The 18675-nt window shown below is 48.0% G+C and overlaps 2 protein-coding genes across 2 annotated transcripts in view; both read left to right on the plus strand.

The window, feature by feature from the left end:
- The window catches only part of Sys1 (SYS1 golgi trafficking protein), a 42267-nt gene extending 31500 nt beyond the window's left edge, over positions 1-10767 (plus strand). The window contains exon 3 of the mRNA XM_052184243.1: positions 10672-10767. Coding sequence (XP_052040203.1) covers positions 10672-10678 — 7 coding nt within the window. The 3' untranslated portion in view covers positions 10679-10767. The remainder of the gene's footprint in view (positions 1-10671) is intronic.
- Positions 10680-13254, plus strand: Dbndd2 (dysbindin domain containing 2). Its single transcript, XM_052184241.1, has 3 exons — positions 10680-10818; positions 11005-11142; positions 12616-13254. The coding sequence occupies exons 1-3, from the start codon at positions 10680-10682 to the stop codon at positions 12813-12815; spliced, it is 477 nt and encodes a 158-aa protein (XP_052040201.1). The 3' UTR covers positions 12816-13254.
- The last annotated feature ends 5421 nt before the right edge of the window (positions 13255-18675 follow it).

The raw sequence follows: 18675 nt of genomic DNA on the forward strand, positions 1-18675 counted from the left end.
TGCTTACCTCTCCTGTGGACCACTCCTCCTGAAGTTCATTTCAGCTCACCAGTTGGTGTCACTGGACTTAGGGTAAAGAAAAAATATTCAGGAACAAGCCTTTATACATTGTATTTTTGCAAGTCTGCAGAGTAGAGACTGTCAGGGAGACATGCAAGCGATGGCTTTCAAGGTTAGAAAGGGACAAGCGGGAGCCATTTTACGTTTGTGTATGCGCAGTATTATTCATGTAATTATAAGTTTAGTCATTTAACCTTTGGTGGTGGCTGCACTTTGGAACGATCCTACAGAGATTCTCAAAATGGAGGGGTAGACTTTCCTGAGCCTGCGAGTCACTTAAGCAGGTGGAGCTAAGTGTTTGGATCAAAGTAAACAGGGGGAAGGGGGTAAGAAAGGTAAAGGGGGGGTCTGCTGTATTAAAAAATGTAGTTGTATAAGCCTGGAACCCAGCACTTGAAGCCTGGGGCAATCAGCTCAAGACCAGCCTAACTACACACAGAGAACATACAAGCTCTTTGGATTATTCTGATGTAGCCACCCACACAGCAGGGCTTCAGACAGACCATCATGCAGACACTATCTCCAGACAAAGCAAGAACCAGTCTAGAAAGATTGCTCAGTGGGCCGACCTAACAGTTCCCAGCACCTATGTGGAACAGATCCCAGCCAACTGTAGCTTCAGTTTCAGGAGTTCCACCAGCCCTCTGGTTCCATAGGTGTCTGTATTTACATTCAGATACACATATATGTGCGCATAACTTTTCCCTTTAAGGCAGAAGTCTGGTTTGTGAAATATTTATCAAGATGAGATTTGAACAGAGTCCCAAAGAAATGGAAGCTGTGGTAGTAGAACATGAGATTGAAGAGAAAGTTACAGTGGCTCGGGACAGATCAAGGCACACCCTAAAGCATGATGGTCTGTCTGAAGCCCTGCTGTGTGGGTGGCTACATCAGAATAATCCAAAGAGCTTGTATGAAATGGCTTCTCAGGCATTGTCCCATTACCTAGCCAGTGTGATAGATACCCAATCAAGTTTAGCAACTCACTCCATCATGGACTTTCTTAAACATCCCTTATCTGTCTTATGACAGTGTGTTAATTGTGGAAGATAACAAGGAGTAATCAGGAAGGAAGATAGATGTCAAGGACTGTCCCTTGGTGCACACTCTTCTGTGGATCCCAGTGTCCTTGGCCTCTCTATTGCCCAGGGATCCTGCTGCTGCTACTGCCGATGATGCAGTGCTTATCCCGTGGGTTGTACTGGGCTGCAGATGCTGCATTAGACCACTTACAGTGCCAGCTCAGGAGCTGGGGTCTGCTCTGGGGTAGGCACCTTGGACAGCAACACTGTAGGCGGAACCTGCCCCCTGTCTGTGTGCATTTCAAGCCTGTAAGCCAAGGGGAGAGGCACCTGTAGAATGTAGATGTCTCAAGGGCAGGAGTTTGTTTGTTTCATTCATTGATAAATCCTCCAGGACCTAGAACTGTGTCTGATAGGATCACAGATCATAATCAAGTTAAAAACAAAAACAAAAACCCCACAACTATATAGCATTGTCTGTGACAAGGGTAAATGAGGGTCTTGACCCAATCTAAGGGGATCAGTGAAGGAAATACAAATGCTGGCCAGACAAAGGATGTGGGCAGGGCCTTCTCACAGAGGGGCTGTAAAGGGCAGAGGTATGTAGTAAAGAGAAGGAAGCTCTAAACATACAGTCTAGCACCTGAATTCTTGTTTTCTTCCTTAACGATTTCATACATGTACACTGTATCTTGGTCATAGCTACCCCACCCTCCACCTCAGCTCCCCTGGACTCTGCCCCCCCCCCCCCCCCCGCTTACCTCCCTCCCGATATAAACATCCTGCTATTGTGACACTGAGTCCCATTAGTGCTGTCAGAGTGCACATCTGTACACAGTCACCCACTGGGGCCTCCCAGGATCCCCCTCTGCTGGTGCGACTGAGCATGGAATCCATAGGCTTGTACTTTTCCTTGCTTAGTCCCCAGTTGATGAACTGTTTGAAAAGACTAGGAGGCGTAGCCTAGCCTTTGGGAGCGGGCGTCACTGGGAGTAGGCTTTTGAGGTTTCAGGAGCCTCCACCAGGCCTATCTAGTGTCTCTGTTGTCTGTGGATCAAGATGCAAAGCTCTCGGCTATGACGAGCTAACCGCCTGAAACCGTAAGCAAGGGACTGTAATTGTAACTCCAAAGAAATACCTTCTAAGAGTTGCCTTGGCCATGGTGTCTGACACCACGCCAAAGAAAGGAGACTCTTCTTCCGGTGTCCAGGTGCCATAGTATTTGTGTGGTTTGTCTTTTCACTTTTTAAAATTAAACTATCATTATATCTTTTCTGCCTCCCTATGTCCCCTCCTACTTAGCTTCCTCTAAAATTCATGGCCCCTTATTAAATTGTTATATATACATAACACACACATACACACACATATACATATACACACACACATACATACATACATACATACACACACAACTTGCCAGTTTATGATTTCAAGACTGAGCAGTGGAACTGTAGGGAACTCATTCCTAGGGAGACCATTTCTCCCACTGTCAGGAGTACAGATGGGGCGTGGCGCCCTGAGACCTGCCCTTTCCATGCCTGCGTGCTGACTGGGGTGGTAATTCTTCAGACGTTGCTTAGGTGGCCATGCTGTTGCAGTGGCATGGGTAAATCTTTCTTCCTGTCCTTCCCAGGAGTCTCACTCTCACAGCAGATTTCCTGCTGCTTGGGCGCTTACAGTCCCCGATCCTCTTCCTTGGTGTTCTCTGAGTCATAGATGTGGGGGTTGTGTGGTGAGGTCATGGATCTCAGAGAACCTAACGGAGCACAATCCCTAACTGCAGTCCGAAAGGTGGGCGCGCTGAGAACACACCTGGCAGTTCTGAGGGGTGAGAAAACCTTTCTCAGACCAAGGAAGAGCTGCAAGACTTTTCAATTGTCTTTGAATCTATAATCATTTCAAATTTTTAAAAATAATTTTAGGGCTGACAAGATGACTTTTGGATAGAGATGCTTGCTACAAAGTCTGACACCCCGAGTTTGATTCCTGAACCCCACATGGTAGAAAAGAAAACCAGTTCCTATAATTTGTCCTCTGACAAATGCATGCTGTGGCAAGCTGGAAATGGGTAAACAATTAAATAAATAAACAAATAAATAAATAAAAAATAAGTAAATAATTTAAAAATATTTTTAACAGTAAGAAAAGGCTCTTAAACTTCCAAAACTCCATTGGCAGGTTCAGGTTGAAAAAATTAAACTGCAACTGAATATGCAAAGGTGGGATGTGCAGAGCAGCGCGGGAGAGCAGAGCGCACAGCGGGGTGTGCTGGACACACCTACAGAGTGCACAGCGGGGTGTGCTCGGGAGAGCAGAGTGCACAGCGGGGTGTGCTGGACACACCTACAGTCCAGCAATGGGCTGGTCACCCCCCCAAAAAAAAACAAAAACAAAACAAAAAAAGCCAGGCTGCGGTGATGGCGCACGCCTGTAATCCCAGCACTCTGGGAGGCAGAGGCAGGCAGATTTCTAAGTTCGAGGCCAGCCTGGTCTACGGAGTGAGTTCCAGGACAGCCAGGGCTACACAGAGAAACCCTGTCTCCAAAAAACCAAAAAAAAAAAAAAAAAAAAAAAAAAAAAAAAAAAAAAAAAAAAAAAAAAAAGGCTGGTTGGGACAGAGGCAGGAGGATTGCCATAAGTTTTGGGGCAGCTAGGACTGTATTGCAGAACCCTCTCACAAAGACAGAATAGAGTCAAAATCCTAATGGAATTCTGTATAGAAATCAAATCAACAATCTAATTTTAAAATGTATAAAGAAAGGCAAATGCAACCTGACTTTGGAAAAGTTGCAGGATTCACTGTCTGATTTGAAGTGTTACTGGGAAGCAATGAAGTATTTGTTATGAAGGCATTATAGAGCATTTCAGTTTTAGAAGATAACCTTTTCATTAAGTTGTATTGAAATCCTTGCATTGTTGTAATGCAACAGTGAACTTTAATCCAGATCTTAGTTATAAAAATGAACTCAAAATGAGTCTTATGAAAACCCAAAACTTAGAAAAAACCTACAGAAGTGTAGGAAGCTAGGTGTGGTGATGCACACATTTAGTGCCAGCACTTGGGAGCCAGAGGCAGGCAGATCTACATGAGTTCGAGGCCAGCCTAGTCTACAAAACAAGTTCCAGGATAGCCAGGGCTGTTACACAGAGAAGCCCGATCTCAAGAAAAAACAAACAAACAAAAACCCAACCCCCCAAAAAAGCATAGGACTGATTCTTAGTGACTTCAAGTTAGATCCTGAAAGTCGAGGCCTTTGGAATCCTGACACTCTCATCAAGGCAGGCTCAACCAAGAGGCCCAAGGAGGGGCTACACTAGTTATTAGTGGTGATTTATTTTTAAAATGTTCAACAGGCAATCTTTGAAGTTTTATTGTATATAATTTTGTTGTATACAGTTAAAATATACAATCTGATTATATAGGATACAAATAGTAAATAGTGACAACGGGGCTGGGTAGATGTCTCAGTCAACAAAGTACCTACTGTGCAAGCACTAGGCGCTGAGTTGGAGTCATAGCTCCCATGAAGACCTAGGTTGTGCTGGCTGGCCAGAGTCCAACCCTGCTGGTGACGGCAGGGCAGGGGGCTACCACAGCCTGATTCCTGGGGCTCACTGGACAGTCAGGGTAGCCAATGCGTGAGGTCAGTCCAGAGATAGACCTTGTCTCAGAAGTAAGGGGAGTGAGTAGTGTACCTCATGTTGACCTCTGGGCATACATGGGCAGTGTACACACCAGCATGCACAGCTGACACACTTGTACTCTCACATGTACACACACACACACAGACTGAGAGAGAGAGAGAGAGACAGAGAGAGAGAGAGAGAGAGAGAGAGAGAACGAACAATAGTAAGGCAAACTAGTTATCTATTCTAACATCTTAACAATTTAACACTGTCTCCATTTACAGCCCTAAATGTCTTTGTTTCTTTGGTTTTATTTTAGTTTTAGTTTTCTCAAGACAGGGTTTTTCTGTGTAGTCTCCCCTGTCTCTGGAACCAACTTTGTAGACCCGAATGGCTTCCAACTCAGAGATCCACCTGCCTCTGCCTCCAGAGTGCTGGGATTAAAGACTTGCACCAACACACCAGCCTACATTTTTTACATATTTTTCTTTCTTTTGAGGTAGGGTTACATGTAGCCCAGGCTGGCCTCAAACTCAGTATGCAGATGAAGACTGACCTTCTGACCCTCCTGCTCTCGGGCCCTATTTTAATGCAGAGCCTTGTGCATTCTGCACAGGCCCTTACCTACTTGAGTGACATCTCAGCCCTAGTTGTGATTTTGTTTGACTATTTTTTATGTTTCATTTTGAGAAACCTCTGTTGAACTGTCTTCAAGTTCACCAATATGTTCCTTTGCTGTGCTGAACTTTAAGGTGTTCTTCAAATGTTTCCACCTTCTGTGTCTGTTTCTAGTGATGCATATGTCTGTGATAGCTTCTCGCTCTCTGCTAAGAATTCTACTCACTTACATTATCTCCATCTTCCAGGAGAACATCTCATGGACCGTCGTTCTCTTAAATTCTGTCAGGCAGCTGCAGCATTGGGGGCTCAAAGCTGGCCCTCCTGATTACTTGACAGAGTCATAACCTCGGCTTTTTGTTTGTTTGGTTTTTCAAAACAGGGTTTCTCTGTGTAGCCCTGGCTGTACTGGGAGTCTCGGAAGAGCAGGCTGGCCTTGAGCTCAGACACTCTGCTGTCTTCCTCCTGCGTGCTGGTTTGCACCCCTCTCCAGCCTCTGACTTTGATTCTTGGCAGTTTCTGCATTTCCATGAATGTATTGTGTTTTGACCAATCCATGGACGTAGTACATAGAATGTTAGGCACCAAGCACAGTGTGATTTGTGCTTGGAAACTGCTGTCCTGTGTGAAGCCATTAGTGTGAAAGGCTGAGTTGTCTCTGTCACTGTCCTATTATCTGAATTCCTGCAGACTTAGCCCCTGTTTGAGCCACAGTGGGCCTGTAACAGTTCAATAAACATTTTAGCTAACTAGTTCTTCTAATTCTTCTTACCTTTACACATGAAGATTTCATGTTCCCCCTCAGAAGTAAACCCGTGCCTACAGTCTGTCTTTGTGGGCTCCTATCCTTTGGAATTCACGCTCATTAGTTACTTGCGTCCTTGATTCTCTAAAGGTTGACAAAAGCTATGAAGACTGTTCAACAAATTTTAGAAATTGATGTTCTTCCCAGCTGTCTGCATCCCAGCTGGAAGCTACAAGTGTCAGGTCATCTGCTCCTCACTGATCTTTCTACTCTCTTGGCCAGTCCATTCCTTGCCATCCAAGATCATTCTTTTGGATGACAGTTCTAGTGCAGCTCAATGACTTAATTTCAGCTTGGATATTGCCCTCCTCTAACCAGTCTTTGGTAAATATCTGGCAATAAGAGGGACAGATATCTTGATCTTTCATCAACTTTGATTGAAAATAATCCAGGGCTCAGTTGATTATTCCCAATCAATTAGACTGAGCTCCTGCTCTATACACTCTTCTTGCTCTCCTGCACTTGACTAGCTTTTACAAAGCTTGCTTTCCAGAGTTCTTCCAGAGATGAGTTTGAAAATGGGGCAGGGGTAGGAGATAGGGTGAGAGAGTCGGTGACCTTGGGAGCTAAGCTCCAGTCACTGTACGCCATCCAGATTGGCCTCATTTCTGTGGCAGAAAATGAGACCAAGTCTCTACTCTATCCATTAATGAGAAGTAAGGCTCAAACGTGCTATAATATTTCTTGAAAATGAAACTTACAACAGAATAAAAGGGCATGCTTGGAGCCATGGTGACAGCTATCTCAGGAGGCAGCCTGCCCAGGTTCCAATTCCAGCCCTGTCAGTGACTAGCTTAGAACATCAGTATTTTCTCTACCTCTCTACAGCTCCATGTCTGTAAAGTAGACAAAATAACCTCAGAGGCACTGGTAACTCCCACAGAAGTGCCAACAGTTAGGGCCCCCTTCCTATGTCGTAAGTTCATAGTAGAATGAAGTCTCATTCTCAGAGCCCATCCCAACCAAGAGAGCTACAGTTCACGGAGCATTCCCAGTGGCCAGAGCTCTGCACTCCGAGGGAGGGATTAATTAGCCCTAGTTAACAGGCGGAGTGGAGAGTCAGAGAAGGGTTAGGAGCTGGTTAGGAGCGCCTTGGTTTACTCAAGAAGGAGGTCTGGCTGTAATTTCATTCATTGTCTCCCACAGACTAGCTTCACTCTCCTGAATGAGTGAGAAAGTAGCTTGCTGTGCTTGCTTACTTCACAGGGTGCTCCTCAGCCTAGCCACACAGCAGAGCCCATGCCTCAGGCATTGCTGGAGTCCTGCCCCCTGTGGGGAAACCCAGATGTCCGCACTTCTCATACCCAAGCCTTTGCACACACCCTCCCTCTCCCCTGCTTTTCAAAATCACTTGAAGCTGGGCATGGTGGCACAGTCAGTAGGCGAAGTCCATTTTGATTTTGAGGCTAACCTGGTCTACAGAGCAACTACCAGGACAGCAGGGCTATGCAAAGAAACCCTATGGAAAGGAAAGGAAAGGAAAGGGGAAAGGGGAAAGGGTAAAGGGAAAAGGGAAAAGGGAAAAGGAAAAAGGAAAAAGGAAAAAGGAAAGGAAAGGAAAAGAAAAAGGGAAAAGGAAAGGAAAAAGGAAAACGGAAAGGAAAAAGGAAAGGAAAAGAAAAAGGAAAAAGGAAAGGAAAAAGGAAAGGAAAGGAAAAGAAAAAGGAAAAAGGAAAGGAAAAGAAAAAGGAAAAAGGAAAGGAGAAAGGAAAGGAAAGGAAAGGAGAAAAGAAAGGAAGATTTACAGTATCAGAGCCTAGATTTTATTATAACAAAGGAGATTAAAACATGAGACGTGTGCTCTGAGCTGTCCTGTGTGGAGAATGTAGCTGGGCACAGGAAACCCTGAAGGAGGCTACTGCAGCGGGAGGTAAGCCAGAGAGGTGGGAACAGAGGAATGGTGTGTTGGAAAGATCCGTGGGAAACAGAAATGACATGAAACGGAGGTGTATTTTAATGTGGGTCTCAGAGGAGAGGGAGATGACAAGGATGGTTCCCTGGTAGCTGGGTCCCAACACAGATTTCTAATGGAACACACACACACACACACACACACACACACACACACACCAGTCATGGCTCATCCTCACTGCTGCATTCAGAGCCCAGGCAAGGGGATGGGGGGGAGGGGGGTGGCACGGAGCCTTGATCCAGGGGCTGCTATACGGCACTCCTAGCCCTAGTTTGAGTCAGGAGATGCTGAAAGGGGGAGAGTTTCCGACTGGACCGCCCACCCACGCCTGGCTGGACGTCTGGCATCTCTGGAGCACCTCGAGGTGTTGGCTCCCTGCCGGCGTGTAGGGTGCGGCGCCGGCTCATCCCCTCCAGCCCTGACTCGCCCAGTGCGCTGACCCGGTAGGGCGGCGGCTCTCTGTGGTCCTTGGGCCAGCTGAGGGAATCCAAGGTCCATGCACTTGACTCGCTGGGCAGCAGCCGACCCTCGCTTCCCCTTCCCGCACCTTCTGGAGACGTGTGCGTGTAACCGTGGCCAGGGTGATCGAGGCGCTGAGAGGCAAGCAGCGGGCGCGTGCGCGTGGTCGTTGCGTGGGCGCTGCTCTGGAGTCGGAGAGCATCAAGTGTGCGTGGGCCGGAGCCGGCGCGTGTGCCCGCAGTCGCTGTGCGCCGGGCGGGGGTGCCGCAAGTGCTTCGGAGCGCGCAGCCTCGCGCGGGCGGAGCGAGGAGGGATGCTTGCGGGAACTTTTCGCCCACCCCGCAAGTCCGGGTCCCGGCGTTCAGAGGAGCTGTCCTCCGCCGCCAACCCGGAGTGCCCGCCCCGCCCCCACTTCCGCCTCCCGCCTCTTCCTCGTTCCCGGCTCCCAGGGCCGCCGGTCCCCAGGGAACCCCGCAGGCACAGCCCCACCCGGCCGGCGCTGCTCGCTCCCACGCCCCCGCCGCCGCCTGTCGGGAGCGCACCCAGCTAGCCAGCGGGCGCGGGCGCTGCAGGTGAGGGGGAATGCGGGGTTGGGCTCAGATGCGGCGGACTGGGCCCCGCAACACGGGAACTTGGGGTGTCTTCCTCCGCCCGCCCCGTCTTCGCCCACGCGCCAGCCCCTTTTAGGGAATTCTTTGCCTCTTGCCTCCTCAGGCGCGGGTGGGGCTGGGACAGAGGGCGTTCGTTCTCCATTTCCCTGGTTCCTTCCCGGTGTCAGCCTCCTGTCTCCAAATCCCTACTCTTCCCAGTACCTATGGTCGCGTAAACAACTACCTAGCTCAGGGAATTGGCTCCGCAGCCCCCCTGTGGGCAATCCCTTCAACCTGGTAAGACCACAACGTCGGGGGGTGGGGGGGGGGAGGAGAGAGACGTCCGGGTGGCCCCGGGTCAGCGGCAGCTCCCTCGCGAGCTCGCCTCCCCTCTCCGCTGCTCCGCAGACCGCCCCTGGGGCCCTGGGTATTTTTAGCGTTGTGACCTGGGCGGCAGTCTAAGAGCCTTTCTCAAGTCCGCGTCAGCGGCTCCCTTCTCCCTAGCCAGCCTGCAGCCACATCAGCTCCAGGCACTGACTTGGCCCTGCCTGGATCATTAGTTTCTGGTCCCTCCTGAGCTACCCCAGTACTACAGGACCTAGCCACGAGCTGCGATACACTGTGGCCAGATGAGGTTTATTGGAGGTTGACAATTTGGTCCTCACCATAGAGATTCCCCTGCTCCTGGTGATGGATGGCTTCAGAGTAGTGTACCAGGAACAGGAATGAATGCATAGGGTTGGCCCCAGAGCTCTGGTGTTCTGCAAAACTCAGTATTGGGAATCTAGACACCTGGTCTGAATTGTACCCAGCCCTCACCCTTATAGTTGGTACTTACTAGCTTGGGAAATAAGCCAGACAGATATGAGAAGAGGGGACAACTCTGAGAGTTCAGAGGGCAGGTGCTCAGTTCTCTACAAACAGCCCTTCTTCGTGAAGTATTGTCAGATAGTGTTTGAGAGAGATAGGATGATAGATACCTTCAGGTGGGACTCCTGGGGCAAGAAAGAGGCAGAGGCCAGTCAGGAGGTTAGGTCTTTGCTCTCACAGAAAGGGTTTGGAGATGATGAGGATTGTGGTGGTGGCGGTGGTGTGTGTTTTGGGGGACAGGAAGCACGAGGAAGGGACTTTGCTGTAGTCTTTCTTTGGTTTTGTAAAGCGTGGGAAGAACCAGAGCTATAGCGCCTGCCTGTGCTTTAACCATCTATCTCACCCTGTTCTTCCCTGGCCTTCAGAGGGGAGCTGGGTCCGTGAAATGGCCAGCCCCTTGTCTCCCAGAAGGGCATGTAGGCAGTTAGCCAGCACTGGCAGCCTTCATTAATGACAGGCTCTTGCGGTGCCTGGCACTGCCATCCCCTCTGTGGACCCAGGGCCAGCAGTGCCTCTATGAGTCTTGACATCTGTAGGCTGCGTCTTGTTTCACAGAAGAGAAAGGCTGCTGAGGCCAGCGCTGTCCAGCCTGGAAGCAAAGGCTGTGTTGCTGGGATGCCCGCAGCCGAGGGGCTCCGTAGGCCTGGGCCCCCACTAGGTTCCTTCTCATCCCGGTGACAGTGCTCGTCTTCCTCCATCCCACAGGGGCTGACATGGACCCAAATCCACGAGCAGCCCTGGAGCGCCAGCAGCTGCGTCTCAGGGAGCGGCAGAAGTTCTTCGAGGACATTTTACAGCCGGAGACAGAGTTTGTTTTCCCCTTATCCCACCTTCATCTTGAGTCACAAAGACGTAAGTTTCAAGTTCCGAGGAATAGAATTGGGGTAGGTTGGGGAAGATACCCTTGTGGCTCTCAGATCCTGGGGGGCCAGCTCCCTTCCTGTTTTTGTGGCCCAATAAACCCTGAAATTGGGATCTTACCAGTGCATCTGATCACCTCTCCGCTCTAGCCTGGTCTGTAATTCTCTCTGTGTGCAGCCCCCATAGGAAGCATCTCGTCTATGGAAGTGAATGTGGACACATTGGAGCAGGTGGAATTTATTGATCTTGCGGATCAGGATGGAGCAGATGTGTTCTTGCCTTGTGAGGATTCTCCACCGACTCCCCAGATGTCTGGTATGTCCCTTCGCTTTGGAGACCTGGGGACCATTTGGCCAGAGCTGGATATTTGGGCCAGAAATGAGGTTGTAGTTCTGAGCCAGGGATAGAATCTTAAGTAGAAGTTGGAAGTATGTGTTTCTGCTAGAGAAACAGTTGGCTGCTCTGATTTAGGGAAGTTGACTCTAAGGGGGAACTGGGGTATAGATTCCTCAGCCAAAGTTCTGACAATGACTAGCAGCTAGCTATTTTAGCTCTTAAATTTTTATATTTGTGGAATTAGCATAATTACTATCAGAATCTTTTTATTTGGATTTTGTTTGTTTGTTCGTTGTTCAAGACAGGGTTTCTCTGTGTAGCCCTGAATGTCCATGAACTCCTGGAGATCCACCTGCCTCTACCTCCCAGGGTGCTGGGATTAAAGATGTGCACCACCATGCATGGCTATAATATTCATGATTTTAATAATTTATTTTTATTTTATGTGCATTGGTGTTCTGCTTGCATGTATGTCTATATGAGGTAGAAGATTTAGACAGTTACGAGTTGCCGTGTGGGTGCTGGGATTTGAACCCAGGTCCTTTGGAAAGAAGCCATTGCTCTTAACTGCTGACTCATCTCTCCAGACCCTATAATACTAATTTTTACTGAATAATTTACTAGGTAGGTTCTTAATACTGTGTTAAAGTAGTTCACGTGTTTTCTCTTGACCCTAACATTCTGTTGGGGCAGGGAGCAGGCTCTTCATCTCATAGAGAAGGAAGCTAGGGACTAGGAATGAGTTCAGAAACACGCTTTACACAATATGCTTGCCTGGCGAGTACCCTTGAGTTTGATTTTAGCAATGAAAAAAAAAAAGAAGAAGAAGAAGAAGGAGAAGAAGTAAAAGAAAATTAGGCTCAGAGAAGTCCAGTAAAGTCCTTCCAGGCAGGAAGTACAAAACTGATATTCAAACCCTTTGCCTGGCTCCAAACCCTGTGTGCTCACCAAGTAAGACTCATACTCTTATTTTAAACTGCTCCTGAGATCAGTCGCTCCTTCTGATAACAGCCCCCAGGAAACAGGCAGGACTGATGATCACGAGTTTGAAGCTAGCTACAGAGCAAGACCCAGTCTGAAAAAGCACAAATAACTCTTATTTCCTGACGGCCTCCCAGGCATTTGATACACATTCTTAGGATTTTACTCTAAGAACTTAGGAATGCAGGTATCCCTTTCACAGGAAGAGCAGAGTTCTTGGTAGGGAAAACGGCCTGCCTAAAGCTCTCCAGGAAGGGATGAGGTAGAGCCTGAACTTTCGGGTTTCTGACTCTGGAATGTAAGATGGTATAGTGATATGGAAGGGGCTGGAGGTCCTAATCCTGGCTCCTCACAGACGGGGGAGGTAATTCTAGACAGGTGCCCGCCCTCTGTACTTTTCTCTGGCCAGATCCAGCTCCGAGTCCTCTAGCCTGTGTGCGGGCGGCCCTGACTGCGCTTCTCTCTGGGCAGGAGTGGAGGAGCATCCAGAGGAGCTGAACCTGCTGGTGCCCACGTCAGACAGGACCACATCCCGGACCTCCTCCTTGTCCTCGGACTCCTCCAACCTGCGCAGTCCAAATCCAAGTGATGGGGGAGGAAACACGCCCTTGGCACAGTCTGACGAGGAGGATGGGGATGGGGGAGGGGCAGAGCCTGGACCCTGCAGCTAGCAATGGGCCTCTTACAGACTGATCAATCTGGCTGTTCTCCATGGAGAGGAGACCTAAGCCCGCCCAGCAGAGCACTCTGGAGAAGACCTGACACTTTCCTTACTTCAGCACCAAAGGGAGGGAAGGATGGTGGATGGTGTGCCTGAGAGTTAGTCTCCCCCGCTTTTCTGCTAATGCTGTCCTGCTGCCACGCCCCCACAGTGCTTTTCTTCTAAGGTAGGACTTCCAAGTGAGACTCTAGAGGTGAGGTTGGACAAAGTGCCACTATTTCTTAGTCCCCTCCTGCCCCCAAATGATCCTGTAGTCTTACACTAAAGTCTCCTAAGCCAGTGTCTCTGAGGGGAAATTCTGAGGAGTTCCACTTTCCAGTTTTCTTGCCTCTATAAGTCCTTTTGGGATCAGGATATGGTATAAGTAATAAATAATAATATACCACTCATTTCACCTCATTCTTCATACTGCAAAGATACCAACCCCACTGTCATCAGCTAACTAGTGCCATATCTCCATCACTCATTTACTCCATTTTGCCAAGAAATACTTGGAATTTCATCTCCGCAAGGCATTCTGAATAGAGTTCTGAGTAAGATGAAGTACTTTCCTGTTTTCACAGAGTTTACTGTCTGGTGGAGAAAATCAGGTAAATATCATTCACAGTATAGTAAGTAGCATGATCAAGTCCTCCTCTGCTATCAGGAAAGAAAATTGACAAGATGGTTTCTTAAGCAGAGATCTAAAGGACACAAGTAGCCAAGAAAGGCGGAGGGAGAAGGATCCCACTGGGGAGACGCTGCTGCCTTAGAGCACCAAGTGGAAAGGCTGGGCTGGGTGTGGGGCTCACGCCTGAAACCTCTGCACTTCAGAGATGGAGGCAGGGGGACAGCTTTGGCTTCATAGCATATTTGAGGTCACCCTGGGTTTCATGAGACTGTCTCAAAAATAAAATAAGCAAAAAAAAAAAAAAGGTGGGGGAGGAGAAGGAAGAAGAAGAAGAGAAGAGAAAGAGGAGGAAGAAGAGAAGAGAAGGAGGAGGAAGAAGAGGGCTAATGAAGCTAAAACACACTCGGTTTGGCTAAATTGTTGGATTTGAAAAATATCCAGGGAGAAGTAAACTTGACAAAGGTCAGATTGTGAAAGACTTTGATGCCTATATTAGGTTTCAGTTTGACAGCTAGTAAAAGATCATGACTTAAGATACAAATTTATTTCCTCGTACCAAAGAAGCCGAAAATATAGGGCTCCTTGGGGAAGGTCCACAGTAACTGAGCACCGAGCTGTTTTATGGGGTTGCTTTCCTTAGCCTTCCAAGGCACATGATGTCTGTTCTCACCTGTGCCTCGTGTTTAGGATAGCCAGCAAAGCATTAGCCAGCATGGCTTTGAAAATGGCAGGAAACAAGATGAAGTGGAGAATGGGCAAAAGGGGGTCTGTTACAGGGCACAGCCTGGGGTTTGTTGTCAGGGCACAGCTTGGGGTCTGTTCTCATCTGGAAGCAGTAAGAAGTGGTGCCCACTTATATTTCATTGCCCAAAATTTTATAACAGAAAATGTAGCATTTTAGACATTTTATAGACACTGACACAGTCTTTTCTAGAAGAGTTAAATTCTATCTTTTGGAAAGACCCTTTCAAATCACTGAATTGCCACCGCATCAGATTCCAGCGCCTCCTAACACCTCTTAGCAGCACCGAGTCTAGAGGAGGTTGGGACATCCCGCTTTATAAGGCACTCTACCTTCTTGACTGGTCAGGGTTTTGTTCCTAAGGAGCAAGAGGATGGTAGTCATTCAGCAGTATATGCGGCCAGAGGTTATGTTACAGGGTTTGGACTTTCCGGGTACAATGGAAAATTACAAGTGATTGTGTTAACCCCAGAGGAGCAAGGAGAAAGACCACCAGTCCAAATCATCACGACCAAATTAATTAAAGTAAGCTTTTTTCTTCGTGAACCCAGGCTGTCTCCCGAAAGGCAGGCTTCAAGAGATCAACATTGGAAATGGGGAAGATATGGTTTTTATAGCTCAGGGGTCGGTTGTTTCCAAACGGTGTGTTTGGCAGGCAAAACAGGGCTACAGAAACAGAACAAGGTGGTCATAACAAGGTAGTCATAACAACAGGTAGTCGTTATAACCTTTAGAAACAGAGGTATGGCTCCAAGATGGTCATAGCTTTTGAAGCGAACATAGTTGCTGTTCCTGGGATAGGCCGCACAGAACCATTTATAACTAAGGCTCAGCTGGTGCACAGCACAGTCCCTGAGAAACAAGCTTAATCACGAGCAGGAACTAATGAGCCTGGTTGGTCCTCCCTGTAAAACGACTTTCAGGCCTAAGATGGAGGCAGGCAGGCAGGCAGGCTTCATCAGTTGGACCTGCTTGGTTAGGAGGTGATTCTGACTGCAGTTCAGAGAATATCCTGGAGAAGGCAGGCTCTAGATGGACAAAGACTGCAGTAGCACACGGAAGTCACAGCGGGTCCAGTAGGCTGGAGTGATCCCCCTACTCAGGCTCAAGCAGGATATAAACAAATTGACATTATCTCGTCCCATAAACCGTACGTGTTGGTATTTAACAAGTGTAAAACACAAATACAGTATTGACGGGCGCTCAGTGTAGTGGAGCCCAAATGTAAATTTGCAGCTATGACTAGTGCCGCAAAGCAGCCAGCCTGTGCAGAGAGGTCACAGGGAGTCTCCCTTGAGGGAGTCACATTGGAGCTGAGATCTGAATAACAAGTAGAAATAAGCTAGGGGAAGGCCCCTCGAGGCTGATTACTGGGATCAAGTGCCCAGAACCCAGAAGGTTGCATTTATCAAAATAGAAGATGAGAGTTGGGGTAGAAGTGGTGCATTAAAGGGGGGGGGGGGGGTTAAAGACTTCAGAGGCAAACCTGGACATCTTTTTATTGGGTGAATTTGGAAGGAAGGGGACTAAGGTACAGTATTGTTTCTACCTCATGCTACAGGACGATTGTAGGGTGTGGGCTGAAATTGTAATAAATTTGTTTAGATGTATTGAGTTTCAATGTTTTTGGTACATCTGAGACAACGTGGTAAGCAGGGACCAGGCAGGGTTCATAAATGTAGAAACTGGGTAACCCTCTAGGAAGAACAATACCAACCAACCAGACCCCCCCCCCCCCCAGAGCTCCCAGGACTAAGCCACCAACCAGGGAGTACACATTTAGTCCCATGGCTCCTGCTACATATGTAGCAGAGGATGGCCTTGTCAGGCACTAATGGAGGAGAGGCCCTTGGTCCTATGAAGGCTGGATAGATGCCCCAGTGTAGGGAAATCGAGGGCAGGGAAGCAGGAGTGGGTGGGTGGAGGAACACCCTCATAGAATCGGGAAGGGGGAATGGGATGGGGGGGTTCCGGGAGTGGGGGAAAACGAGAAAGGGGATAACATTTGAAATGTAAATAAAGAAAATTATATATATATAAAGTAAATACACATGTTTGGGTGGGAAGCAAAGCCGTGGTGAGAGTGAATTCACCCTGAGAACGCTGAATGAAAGAAATTTTAGGACCCAGCATTAAGGATTTCTAGTTCATTTTTTTCATGTTAAGAAGTTATTAGGCTCCCCTCCCCGCCCATACCCAGCACTATCTGCAGGATGAATGGCCTTTAAGCCTAAGCCAAAGCTCCTCAGGCTGATTGACACTGCTTACAGCTTCCTAGTTCTTCCCACCAGGAAGTCATTTTACAGTTCGTTTCTAAGGAAACTGAGAAGTTTGTGAGATCTCCAAGGAAGCAAGGGCGCCCTTCAGCTCTCTGGTCTCTGTGAACTCCGGACATAAATACCTTTTGCCCAAAAAGTTTCTGGGTTCAAGATGAGATCATCTATGAAGTTGGGCCAGGGACCCAGCCTCATGTTAAAATTTCTTGTAATTTGCTCCTGTTATAGAAAACAGTCCTTGTCTTATGCCCGCCTTCCCCAAGCGTAGTGACACTCTACCTCCTCTGTTGATGGGCTCATCCGTGCCTCTGAGCCCTCCCGAGCTCTGACGGGGTTTTTTAAGACCACCCCTCTTCTCTTCAGGGTGAGTAATGAGAAGCTGTACATGCTTGGTTACCCTCAACATTCCAATAAATCTTTTCCTTCTCTAGCACACAATGCTAAGATTGTGGCGTTTAGGGCAGGAGCCTTCTTGGGGGAGGGATCTACAGTACTCTTGAGAACTGGAATTGTTTGTGAGTCTCTGGGAAATCTCCAGTTGAGCTAGCATGAGCCCCAGTTCTGTCTGGAAAAGACTAGGGTCTGTGGGACCACCAGACCACTTCCTGGTAGGGACAATGATCTCTCCTTCTGCCAAACCACAGGGGCCTGGCTGGCCTTCAGAGGCTCCATCCACAGCTAACTGTTTCCTCAGGCCACACAGTATCCTTGGAGACAACGTGCACATTTAGAGCCAACTCCAAATTAAAGAGCCCAGCTTTCCGTCTTCCAAGCCACAGTGTGGCTTCTTTCTATTGCCAGGCTTACTGGGTAGATGCCGTGATAGACTCTGAAAGGGAAGAATTGCGCTCTAGAGGAAACAGAAGGGAGCACAGGTCAGCAGAGTCCCAAAACCCACCTGGAACGGTCCTTGGGTGTGCAGAATCCTGCAAACGGCATGGTGATGTGAGGCCAGCAGGTCTGCGGCACTGAGCCCGTGGGTTCATTCAGATATGACTGAGTATGCCTGCATTGTGCTGCCATTTGCACAGACAACAGGAATACCAAGTTGGCCAAGAGCAGGTTCCAGGAACAGACATGCCACAGATTATGAAAGTATACTGTAATGAAGGCCACAGTACACGTGCCTGGATGACTGTGGCCTGCTACAGGAAGGAGAGGAGGAAGGAGAGGAGGAGGAAGGGGAGGAGGGAGAGTCTTCACAGCAAGAGGATGGACCTTGGATGATGGGAACAATTCAGGAGGAAACAGCATAAACTGAAATAACTGTGTGATGGCAGCTTCCTCTGTAAAAATGTATTTGAGGCTGGTAATGTAGCCATTATTTCTGGCTCTGTCACTCACTGTGGGCTTAAATTATCTCAGTTTCCACAATTTAGTTTTAGTTTGGGCCTTTTTTTTTTTAAAAAAAAAATCTATTACATGAAGATGGCCCTATTTAACTGATAGGGTTGTTTGAAGAGGTGTGGCTCTTCAACATGTATATGATTTATTAACGATGACTCTGAAAGTAGTTTTTTTAATTCATTTTATTTGTATGTGTATGTCCATGGAACCCTAAGGGCATAAGATACCCTAGAACTGGAGTCGCAGGCAATCGTGGGGCAGCCAGAGTGGATGCTGGTCCTCTGTAAGAGCTGCAACCACTGAACCATCTCTCCAGCCCTCTGAAAGGCGGTTTTTACAGATGAGAAACTCTCAGGTCGCTCATACTACTTGTACAGATTAAAGGCCAGTGTGGCGATCCAAACCCTTACCTGACATCGAATTTTTCCCTTATTCCTGCATGTCTGGTGCAATCAGAACATTAGATGTGTGAGAATGAAGTCATCTTCTCAATTATTTTCTTTTAAAATTGTGTGTCTGTGTAGGTTCGTGCACATGGGTACAAGCGCCCTCAGAGGCCAGAGGCCTTGGCACTCCTGGAGCTGGACTTATAGGTGGCTCTGAGCCATGCAGTGTGGGTTCTAGGAACCAACCTCAGGTGCCTGGATGAATAGTAACCTCTGACCATCTCTGCAGCCACTAAAGTCATATTTTCAACAATTCATTTCTTGTTAAGAGTCTTTCTTGGTAGGCCATCCTAATAGCAAAGTTTGGGCTCTTCCTAGAAAGACAGTTGTGAGCTTTATCAAGAGCCTGTCCACAAAATCGTTCATGAATGTGTTCCTGGAGGGGAAGT

Source organism: Apodemus sylvaticus, chromosome 5, assembly GCF_947179515.1.
Source record: "Apodemus sylvaticus chromosome 5, mApoSyl1.1, whole genome shotgun sequence".
Lineage (NCBI taxonomy): Eukaryota > Metazoa > Chordata > Mammalia > Rodentia > Muridae > Apodemus > Apodemus sylvaticus.